Source organism: Zootoca vivipara, chromosome 1 (assembly GCF_963506605.1).
Source record: "Zootoca vivipara chromosome 1, rZooViv1.1, whole genome shotgun sequence".
Classification (NCBI taxonomy): domain Eukaryota; kingdom Metazoa; phylum Chordata; class Lepidosauria; order Squamata; family Lacertidae; genus Zootoca; species Zootoca vivipara.
Window position 1 is genome coordinate 105,329,908 of NC_083276.1, and position 12,216 is coordinate 105,342,123.

Here is a 12,216-nt window from a genome sequence, read left to right on the forward strand (position 1 = left end):
CCACTCACCTAGGTCTGCTATGCAACACTGTCCGTTTTTCTTAACCAGGATATTTTTACTCTTCAAGTCTCGGTGAGCAATGGCAGGTTTCCCTTGAGTCCCAAATATCTCTATGTGCAAATGTGCAAGGCCGCTAGCTATAGACAAGACTATCCGCAGGCAGCTCACTGTGTCGAGCGTCGTGAGTTGCAGATAGTCATACAAAGAGCCCATCTCATGGTAGTGGGTGATTAGCCACAACTGAGTGCTGGAATTCCGAGAGGTCATATCTGAGGCAATAAACCCTGAAAGAAGGAGAAGAAACATTAGGTGAAAGATTAGGGGCTTCCTCCCCCCCCCACTATCTAAACCATAGGTCGCCAAACTAAGGCCCGGGGGCCGGATGCGGCGCAATCACCTTCTAAATCCAGCCCGCGGACAGTCCGGGAATCAGCATGTTTTTACATGAGTAGAATGTGTCCTTTTATTTAAAATACATCTCTGGGTTATTTGTGGGGCCTGCCTGGTGTTTTTACATGAGTAGAATGTGTCCTTTTATTTAAAATGCATCTCTGGGTTATTTGTGGGGCATAGGAATTCGTTCATTTTTCCCCCTTCAAAATATAGTCCGCCGCTCTGAGGGATGGTGGACTGGCCCCCTGCTGAAAAAGTTTGCTGACCCCTGATCTAAACTCTCTCCAGAATTAGGCCATGCAAGAAGCAGACTGTAGCGTCGTTTTCCTCCCTGTTAAATTCCAGCTTCCAAACCCACAATCTCAGCTTGTTGACTGACAAGGTCTACAAAATGGCAATGCACATACAAGTCCATTACTGCCAATACTCTGAACCCATGCCTACCAAGGCCTCAGCTGCACTACGCATTTAAAGCAGAATCGTGGCTTCCTCCAAAGAATCCTGGGAGCTGTAGTTTGTTAAGGGTGCCGAGAGTTGTTACTCCCCTCACGGAACTACAGTCCTCAGAGTGGCTTAACAGTCAATCCTCCACCCCAGGGAACTCTGGGAATTGTAGCTCCATGAGGGGAACAGGGGACTCTCAGTTCCCTTAACAAACTACAGCTCCCAGGATTCTCTGGGAGAAGGCATGGCTGATTAAAGTGGTACGGTACTGCTTTACATGTATGGTCTCTTCTGTATATACTCCATGGGGATAGGGAACCTTAGACCCACAGGGGCAAGCCACAAACCACAGCTCCTCTGAAGGACAAACCGCTCAACAGCCTCATCCTGTGCCCTCCCCTCAAGTGCTTTCACCTGCTTGGAACGTGTCTTTAAAATGTGATACTTATTGCTTGCCTGGATGGACAGATACGATGCGAGTATATGTATGCACACATACATGTGAGGGAGGGGGAGGGCAGGTAGAAACTTTTGCATGGGCTGGAATGTACAACATTTAAGAACCGCATCAGTTGCTGTATCTATGGTCCCAACCACCAGCACACCATCCCTAGATGGTTGTCCATGGCAGGATGAGGCTGGTGGGCTGGAAAATGTTCCCCATCTCTAGCAAATATAGTCTGTTTTTAACAGTCTGCTTCATCTTATCTGCAATGGAAATGTGTACTGAAATGACATAATGCTTAATGCTTACACAGAGGTATACTTAAAAACATTTTTATCATGGTGCACATATGGTATTTGGTCAGCGGGGGAATCGTGCTCATGAGGATGGTTTTGCTAACAGAAAACCGCATGTGAGGATATATTTCTGCAGGAGCCAAGTTTTTCTTGATTAAGGTGGATAAAAACTTAGTTAAAAGGGGATGGAGAAAGGCTTGCACTACAGTGTTCAGTAGACTCCGGGTCCAGGTCTTTTTTAATGCTCCCCACACCCTTATCTGTGTACAAAAGCCATTAAGAAAATATCCTCACCTAAAATGTTTTCATGCCTCAGCAACACAGTATTGTACAATTCTGTTTCCCTGAACCAGGACTTCTCGTCTCGGGAAGAAAATATCTTAACTGCAACATTTTCTCCTTGCCACTGTCCTCTCCAGACCTCACCGTATCGACCTTTCCCTAGAACAGACAAACAGATACATGGGATTTGAGCAGCAGTCTTCATTAAGCAAATAGTAGGATGCTTCCAGGCTAGACCAGAGCAGAGACTTGAAACTAAATCAACATTTTAAGGCACTTTAAAAACAAACTGTTTGTGGTGCTCAGGCTCCAAGTCAAGAGATTCTCACTTCAGGATGTAGTTGGGTGGGGAGGAAACATAGCAAGGACTTTGGCCAAATATCACCAATAACATCGCCATCCCTATCACCTAATTATGGAAGTTTCACCCATGTCTGGGTCTGGACGAGGAAGATTAAATCCTAGAGAGAGTGTTGCACTCTGGTTGCTGGGAGCCAGAAGTTTTAAGACCAACTTCAGAGGCACCTGGCTCAGAGATCAATTTAGGCCTTTTTCATGGTGGCCCCTCTTCAGTGCAATTTCCTCCCAAGAGCTAAATGGCTGGCTCCTTTGGTTCAGAGGTTTACAGAAAGCTTTCCCCCCCCAAATAACCACTTGTTTTCCTTGGCATTTAATGAAATGCTTCATTTTAGAGGAGCTGAACAGGTTGTTGGGTTTTTTTTACAGCTGTTCATTGTATACAGTACATTTAAACCAGCTGTACTGTTGCAATTTTCATGTTTCCATATTTGTTTAACAAAACTGTGCACTTGTTATTAACGGAAGCAGCTTCGGGGAAGCTACAGGCTTGAGAGCTAGCTCAGAAATATCTGAAATAAATAAATCCCTGGCTGTACTTCCCATATCTTTCTATTTTAGCAAGCAGGCACCAGGAGTTACCAAAGACCTGGAGCACTGAGAATGCTGATATCAGCTCCACCAATACCTCACCATTGGAACTTTGAAGATTCTGAGAACAGATTCAGGTGTGTGTTAACTGTGCGGCTGTTTTTGGAACTTGAATCTCATATGCCTTATATTCTTGTCATCAGCCCGCAGTACTGCCTACTCTCCAGCAGTTTACCAAGTGGAGCTGCCACCACCCAGCCCTTGTATTGAAAATAATTCAACTGGTGAAGCCAAAGATTGGAAACTGTGAGCATGGATATGCACGGTACACACTCTGCCACTGAGCAGGGGAGACTAGCTAACTGATTTGCACATGAAAATAGTGGTGCCTGTTTGTGTTGTATCTGGTAAATGAGGGCGACACAGTAGAAGGGAGCAGTACATGAGCTCACTGGGGACCCTCGTTTCAACCCAAGCAGCCTAAAATAAGCTCAATTCAACACAGTGCCACCTGCTCTCCTTGGCAGCCACACATGACTAACGCTGGTCTCTCGTTTCGTTACCTCGCCTTTGGCACACATTCATCAGTAACAGGTGTAATCCAGGGTAACGGGACACACGACACCTTTGAGGCTCTTGGCATTACACAGAAGGGACTTCCTGTCCAAAGATTCCACTCGCAACTCAATACAGACGAGCCGCTTAACCATTTGGTCTCTCTTTGAAACAGGCACACCATTTTTTTTTTACAGTGCAATCCTATACGTCTCTATTCAGAAGTAAACCCTTTTTGAGTTTAAAGGGACTTACTTCCAGGTAGATGTGTACAGGATCGCACCCTTCTCCGTAGCACGCACTCATACATGCACACAGCACAGAGGAATCCTCAGGGCTCTGTCCCAGGTAAGAATAAGATTACTAACCCACACACTCCAACAGCGTAATCTGCCGAGCCACCGTTCTTTGTACCAGGAAAGGAAGGCCAGAGCCACTCCCCGATGTACAGCTATGGTCCAACAAGTCCTGTGTAAAAAATAAGACCACATATTTGGAACTAGAAGTGAAACGGAACAGAAGTTGGCATTCTGCCATCTCCATCCCTTCAATTCATTTATTGAAGGCATTTTTCTTCCATTTACATCGCACTCCGGGACCTATTGGTCTGCCATTTGGAAGGCTTAATCCACTCTGCAATGGCCTCTGTACCTGTAAATTGCATCCACTTTGGCCAAGGGGGAGGTGCTATAGCTGTTTTCGTAGTGAATGGAGAGCACATAGTTTTGTTTGTACAGAGCAGCTTGGAACTCTAATTACATATCAAATGTGAGAGAGCACTGAGTGACTCAGGAAAAAAAATCACAAATTAAAAAATGCACAGAAACAGATACAAGGTGGATCTGCAATTTGCTCCCTGGTTTTCTGCACCACAAAAGGGAACTCTTCCTGCCAGGGAACGGTAGGCTAATAATTCCAGACCTTCCAAAACAGTAATCTGCATTACTTTGCAATTATAGTATAGTTGATATATATTTTTAAAAGACATCCACCATCCAAACCAGTAAGAGGCTGAACTCCAGGGGTTACTGAAAACATATATGCAGCCATACATATGTTGGGTGGGAAAGTACATATAGGCTATGTGAACACATGCTAACAGAAGCCCCCTTCAGGCACTGCAATGAAGAGTTAAAAAAACACATGGGTTGGGCATTGGGGAGACAAGGACCCCAATTACCAACTATTAAGAGACATAGCTGCCAAGTCTCCCGCTGAAAAATGAGGGATCAGCAGCGGGGCGGCACCGGAAGTTGCATCTACGCATGTCTGGACATGCGTAGAAGCAACTTCCGGTGCCAGTGCCCAGACATGGGCAGAGCAGCACCGGAAGTCGCTTTTACGCTCATGTGTAGAAGCGACTTTCGGTGCCGCTCTGCCCAATTTCCAGTGCCCAGACATGGGCAGAGCGGCCCCTGAAATGGAGCCTCCCTGGCAGGTAGGAAATCCGGGGGATTTCCGGGATTTTTTTCTATTTGGGATAACAGCAGGAATCGGATTAAAATCCGGGGGTTTCCCGTGAAAAACGGGAGACTTGGTAGCTATGTTAAGAGAGAAAGTGTCTGCAGCAGGGAGTCTTCAGTACAGGTTTTCCTGGGTTCTAGAAATGCACAAGAAGCCTCCACTTGGGGATAGCTCTGTCGGTACAGCATGAGGCTCTCAATCTCAGGGTCGTGGGTTTGAGCCCACATTGGGCAAAATATTCCTGCATTGGAGGCGTGTGTATACACGCCCTTCGTGGCCCCTTCCAATTCCACAGTTCCATGATTCTATGAACATGCACGAGATGCAGAAGGTTCTCCAACACAGACCATTGCCTTCCACTTGTTGGAAGGTGATGGGAACTGTGAAGGAGGAGGAGGAGGAGGGGCAGAGCTTGACACACTCACACCCTGCTGGCCCCTCCTCCTCCTCAAGTGGTTTTTTTTTCTTCATTGTAATGCAAATCTTCATTGTAATGCCTGAAAGCTTTTGTGACTGGCTTAAAGCAGAGATTACTGAAGTGTAATCCCCTTCTAACTGTCTATTCAGGTTTTAATGCAGTTTATCACCCAATTTGGAGAACTGCTCCTACTCAGCAGTTTTATATAATATGCCACTGGGGGAAGGTGGGGGCGGACTGAAGTGCCTTCTTGGTTGGGAAGCTCATCTTTTTAAAACTAGTTTATTAGAACTGTGGCATTTTGGAGTGGTGACTTCATCAAAAGGAAAAAAAGATACGAAGTTCAATAAACACTGCTTTAATAATTATAATTAATTACATTATTATTATTAGACTCACCCTTAAGTAAAAATACGTGTAGGAGTCCCAAAAAGGAATGCCACCCTTAAATACTGAATTTTTAATAGGATTTGATAGAGCAGTCAAAATACAACTGCTACATGCCTACGCACAGTGACCAAGGAATAAGTCCCATTTAACTCAACACAGCTTATCTCTGAAAATAAATACACAGGGTTGCAACTGTTAAAGCCCAAAATGGTTACTGAAATTTGACTGTTTCGAAACTTCCTGTTTTGGACTTAAGCACTTAGTAGGAACTTAGTAGCGCAAAATAGGGTCTGAAGCTCAACATCAAAAAAACCAAATAAGCCATGGTTTGAAATAGTTAAAGCTATGGTTTTCCCAGTAGTAATGTATGGAAGTGAGAGCTGGACCATAAAGAAGGCTGATCGCCGAAGAATTGATGCTTTTGAATTATGGTGCTGGAGGAGACTCTTGAGAGTCCCATGGACTGCAAGAAGATCAAACCTATCCATTCTGAAGGAAATCAGCCCTGAGTGCTCACTGGAAGGACAGATCCTGAAGCTGAGGCACCAATACTTTGGCCACCTCATGAGAAGAGAAGACTTCTGGAAAAGACCCTGATGTTGGGAAAGATGGAGGGCGCTAGGAGAAGGGGACGACAAGAGGACGAGATGGTTGGACAGTGTTCTCGAAGCTACGAACATGAGTCTGACCAAACTGCGGGAGGCGGTGGAAGACAGGCGTGCCTGGCGTGCTCTGGTCCATGGGGTCACGAAGAGTTGGACACGACTAAACAACAACAAACTTAGTAGGAAACATTTCTTAAAGCCACTCAGAATAACAAAATCCATAAATAAAGTGTGTGTGTGTGTGTGTGTGTGTGTGTGTGAACACACACCTTTGATATAGAGATATAAGCAAGTGCCATTAACTCAACATGAAAAGGATTTGTATATTCTACTGCAATCTTGTACTGAAAAATGCATTTTAAATCACTCAGGTATAACCACAAGGTGGCAGCAAAACAATTAATATCTTCACTTTTACAGCATTTACCAAAGGAATGATGGATAGCCTACTGATCCTGCCTTCAAAATATACAGCAGTCTTGAGCCACTTGCGACATGCCAACACTAATATGTGTTCACACTATCAATTGTATACACACACACCACATGCACATCGTGATTAACTCACTTCTAATAAAAGTACCAGAAGACATACAAGAATGAATGAGATCAAATCATCAGACTTCCTCCGTGTCATAATTCTCCCAGTGAAGCTGAACGTTTCAGACCAAATAGAAGAAAGCACTTCTTCACACAGTGCATAGTTAAACTATGGAACTCACTTCCACAGGACACCCACTTGGATGGTTTTTTAAAGAGGAAAAATCCACGGAGAACAAAGCTATCAGATTGATATGTTCTATCTCCACTGCCAAAGGCAGTATGCTCCCTGCTGAGAATCAGAAATGGGGGAAGAACTGAGGTCCTGCTTGCAGGATTCCTACAAGTATCTGGCTGGCCACTGTGAGAAAAGGATGATGGGCTGGATAGAGCTTTTTTCCTGAGCCAGCAGGAATCTTCTTATGGGAGCATTAAAAACCCATAGAATATAACAGAATTCAGCTCCTAATGACATTTTAGTTTTTAAGAGTGTGGGCAATGCCTACTCCAAAGCTTATAAAAAGGTAGTTGTGAGAAGGAGACTGTGCGTAATGTTCATATTTCACAAGTAACATTTTTGGCAGCCTGATCAAAAAATAAAAACAGCAGAATGCTTTCAAAGGAATAACAACAGATAAGATTTACTTACTGCCAGGGTGCTGTCACCAACGTTTGATGATATGAGTCCCTCAATGGTTCCATATTCTGGATCCCTTGAATTGAGCCTTTCCATATGGTACTGTTTCACTTTTCGGATGATCAGCATCGTCACTGCAGAAAATATCAGGAGCGCCAGAACTGAAGCTACGACAAATATGATAAGTGTTTCCGTGGTGTAACCCAGAGATTCCCCTTGAAGTGGGTGCCCTTCACATAAAAACAAAAAGAAAGAACAGAAGGTAAGTCAAATCTTAAATACTGGGAATTTTGACAAAAGTCCATTGAAAAGACAGACACACTCGCTTTTTGTACATTTACTGTAAATCCTTATTTTGTTAATAAAAAACCCCCACACAATTTAAATGGAGAATTCAGGTGCCTCAGAAGGACTCGGTGCGATGAAGAAGGCTTTGGGGAGGAGGGAGACTCGGCAACTGGCCATCAAAAAAATGAGAAGCTATAACCTAGAAGTGTGAAATCTTTCTTTCCAGCTCTGGTGTTAACTCCAATATTTGGTAGACTCTTAAAAACAGCACAGCAGGCTAAATGGGAACCCAGCTGGAGCTCTTGAACTTTGCGAGGCCATTCTTCCATAGATACTTGCATCCTGTGCTCTGAGAGAATACAATACTCTATATTCCTTATTTTTAATTATGTATTTATTTTCTTACATTTATATTCTCCTTTCTGACATCATGGAAGTCCACATGGTTTCCAACCGATCACCCATCCAGGCACTGGCCAGGTCTGAACCTACCAAGCTTTTCTCAAACAACTGGACCCCGATGGTCCCACTTGTACCTCAAAACGTGCCCCCTTTTTTAGGGCCTTTCTGCACTTATCATTTATAAGCGGTACACCTGCTCTTTGAGTTAATGATTTCAAGAGTGAATTTGGAGCTGATTGCCTGCATCTCTGGTCACATGTCATTGTTATTAGAGAGCGAGTGTAGGGTTTTCTTCTCCACACTAATGGTGAGTTGTGTCTGAACTGAGAAAAGTTCCAGGGTTGTGGTCACACCCCTTTACTGCCTCCCGCCAGTAAATGACGAAATGTGGAACCTCCTTAAGGACCTTATGTGGTAGCAACTATACCGCTATGAATAGGAAGTGTGGAAGGGCCCAAACACTTGTATCCCACCTGGTTTGTTATATTCATAGTCCCACCAACTTCCATCTCATCTTCAGTTTTTAGATCTCAGTTTGTTCTTCGTACAGTATAAGCTACAGTATTCCTGGTTCCTGTAGGGAGCAGTTTTGTATCTGTGGAATCTCTCTGTGTTTTATAAAAACCCTGATTTTCCAGTGTGGAGAGCCTCCACAGATACAGGAGCTTCTTGCTTCAATAATTCTCCAACTTGGGAAGCCAGATCTAGAACACTAATTCCTGCCACACCCCTCACATGTCCACTTTCCCCTAAAGAGCCAGTGTGGTGTAGTGGTTAAGAGTGGTAAGACTTGTAATCTGGGGAACCGGGTTCGTGTCTCCACTCCTCCACATGCAGCTGCTGGGTGACCTTGGCTAGTCACACCTCTCTGAAGTCTCTCAGCCCCACTCACCTCACAGAGTGTTTGTTGTGGGGGAGGAAGGGAAAGGAGAATGTTAGCCGCTTTGAGACTCCTTCGGGTAGTGATAAAGCGGGATATCAAATCCAAACTCTTCTTCTTCTTCTATCTGGAATGCCTGGAGAGGCCTATACACTTGCCTCTCACACAGAGATCGAGGTCCTTAATTTTCCAAATCATCACTATTGGTCAATATGCTTCCACACACCACGACCAACCATTCCTCCCTTCTCTTTCATGTATTCCATTTCTGGAGATGTCACACATATTCCAAGGCCACAGATCCCATAACATCATAGATCTCAAGTCAAAGACAGCGAGCTTATTATAAGAATCGCTTTGCTAATAATATTAAATTTGTTTCTGGAAACCAAAGAATAAGACTTTCACCTTTCGTTGGCAGCTGTGCTGTGATGTTCATGTTACACAGGTTACCCTGACAGCATTCGACCGCTTGATCAGGGGAGGGAGGTGTTTTACATGTCATTTTCCCTTGTTCGTAGACTTGGAAGCAGCCCTTCTGATACACTTTAGCGCCATTGTTGATGCTCAAAGAGGCAAAGCACTGGTGGCCTCTGCAGCGGTCGCCATTCACACATGACGTGCCTTCACACACACAATCGTAGTTAATCAAGGTAGGTTTATGCTCTTCATCTGCATGGGGGAAGAGGGAAGGAAAACACCATTTCAATAGGCAACTTATACACATAGCAAATGCATTATGATATTTTGAAAAATAAAAATTAGTTTGCTTCAGGGGCTTTGCTAACATTTGGCTCATTCTCCCTTCCGAGAGGAACAGAATCATAGAACTGAAAGGGACCCCCAAGGGACATCTAGTCCAACCCCCTGCAATTCAGGAATCACGGCATGTGGTTCCCCATCCAATTTAAAACCATACCAGACCCTGCTAAGCTTTGCAAATGTGTCAGCAGTTTTATTGATGCACCACTAGGAGGAGAATGAGAAGAAACTGCAAGCTCATCAACATTTCACACTACAAAGAAGGCTGGTGCATTCTGATGACTTTATGATTTTGAGTGTGCAAATCAAACATTTGGGGGTGGGGTTGTCTCTTCACAATGGGTGATATTTGTACACAAAACTGAATGGAGATCAACAGCAACTAATACAAATTGCCACAAAGTCTTTATTTCCAAAGATTACAAATACATCAACCTCTTTAACAACTTCCAAGAGTTGGGAAGTGCACTCTGGAAAGTTTTGAGCAAACCAAGAAGACCTCTGTATCTCTAAAATGCCCCCCCCCCACGAAATTTGCATTGGCCCACTCTTTAGGGAAGGGATGAGAACCTTTTTGGCTCCCTGGGCAAGATCCTTACAGGATTGGCCTTGCAGCCAAAACTGACAGGTGAGTGCAGGCACCCAACTGTCAATCACTTGACATCACAATGACATCAGACGCAAGGTGCATTGAAGTCCCAAAGTCGAGCTTTCAAAGCACCTTGAAAGATGCTGCCAAAACAAATGTGTTTCTCTCCCCCCCCCATTTGTTTTAGCAAGAGATTCTAAAGCAAGCCCCTTCCTGAATCAGTTGAGAGGTGGGGATTAAACTCTGCTAGTATGACTGGGAAGCAGCACACCCAGCCAAAACCAGATTTCAACCCACCCACCAACTGATGCTACTTGTGGTTTGTGAGAAATGGCCTTGCAGGCCAACTTGGGACAGCCTGGAGGGGTCAAAATTGACCCACAGGATCGAGGTTAAGGAGAAGTCCTGAAAACTCTTTTATTCTGGTTTTTGGCTTTACTGAGGTGCTGTTATGGCCATTAAAAAATAACTGTTCTATTGGCTGACATTTTAATGTTAACTGTTTTTACTGCCATTTTAAAACCTTGGGGTGATATCCAACTAAGTCAGAATAGGCACCATGGAATCAATGAATTTAAGTAACTAAAGCTCATTTATTTCAATGGGTCCACTCTCAGTATGACTAGTATTGGATATCACCCTTGAATTTTAATGTAGTATTTTATTGATTTGTTGTAACCTTCTCTGGAAGAGTATACAGTCTAAATGGCAGGCTTAGAAACCCATTAAATAGTAATAAATAATACATAGCCACTCAGAATCTCTCTATCCTATAAAGGTGTCAATGTTGCTGATGTAAAACCTAATTACCCAATCACATTAGGCCCTATTCTCTAGCATGCATCCCACACATCTTGTCAATTCAGATGACATGCAAACTATATTTAGCACAAACCATTGTTTAGAAACCAATTTCAAACCATGGCTTATGATTCCGGTTTGCCATCCACGTACAAACTGTGGTTTGTCAATTCAGACCCCCTTCCTTAACTGCGGTTTTCAACGTCATCTGAAGTACGCTATTTGTGCAAAACTCTAATAGCCAGCACAAAACACTGCCTACAGGAGATTTTATGCTTCTACACTCTTCCTTTCTAGTCCAGATGTTCCTGAGAAAGCAGTGCTCAATCCTATCGTAGCAGTTTGAGTCTGGAAAGCGGCCAATCTATCACTTATCAGGGATTTTTGCAACAGGCTAAAAAGGCAATAGCAGTCAATTGTTACACAAGAGAATGCATGTGTATACAACAAATACCCCACCCAAAGGATAAACCAAAATCTTATCTTTTTATATAACTATTTTAGGAGGAAAGCAAAGTTTGCTAGTTTTTATGCAAGCAACCAGCCCGAACACATCTAGCAGAAGTGGATTTTCAAACAGAGTATGGTTGAGGAGTCACTGTTTTTAAAAATGTACAGACTTCATTACAAACTAATTAAGAATCACACAGAACAGAGAGAAGCAAAACAATATCCAGGTGTGCTTTGATCAGTTTTCAACACAAGTCTCACCTTTGCATACCAGGCAGTTCTTTTCATTCATTAGCAGTCCTATGGACTCTCAACCAGCTCTTATTTGTATTTATTCATTAATACATAGCTTTTAATCGGATTGAATACTGTATATGTACACATTGGGAAAGATTACGAAGCTGCCTGAAAGGGACACAGTGTTCCCTTAAACTTTCCAGGACACACCAGCTGCTCTAAAATCATTAGTCTTACCATTTGGTGTGTGTGTGTGTGTGTGCGCGCACACACACATGCTAGGTATGGTTGCACCTTCAACAGGTTTGTGTGCGAACATGGATAGAAGACATATAAGTTGAAGCACATGCTCCCCATGACACCATCCCCTTTTGGCCATTCTACTGGCATATACCATGTTTCTCCAAAAATAAGACACCGTCTTATATTTATTTTTCCTCAAGAAAAAAC

General features: G+C 43.5%; 1 protein-coding gene across 1 annotated transcript in view; it reads right to left on the minus strand.

The window, feature by feature from the left end:
* Positions 1 to 12,216, minus strand: part of ACVR1 (activin A receptor type 1) — a 73,240-nt gene that overhangs the window by 12,929 nt on the left and 48,095 nt on the right. Inside the window, exons 3-7 of the mRNA XM_035131858.2 lie at positions 9,336 to 9,599; positions 7,370 to 7,587; positions 3,672 to 3,771; positions 1,873 to 2,019; positions 9 to 284 (exon numbers count right to left, since the gene is read on the minus strand). Of these exons, the coding sequence (XP_034987749.1) occupies positions 9 to 284; positions 1,873 to 2,019; positions 3,672 to 3,771; positions 7,370 to 7,587; positions 9,336 to 9,599 (1,005 nt within the window). The remainder of the gene's footprint in view (positions 1 to 8; positions 285 to 1,872; positions 2,020 to 3,671; positions 3,772 to 7,369; positions 7,588 to 9,335; positions 9,600 to 12,216) is intronic.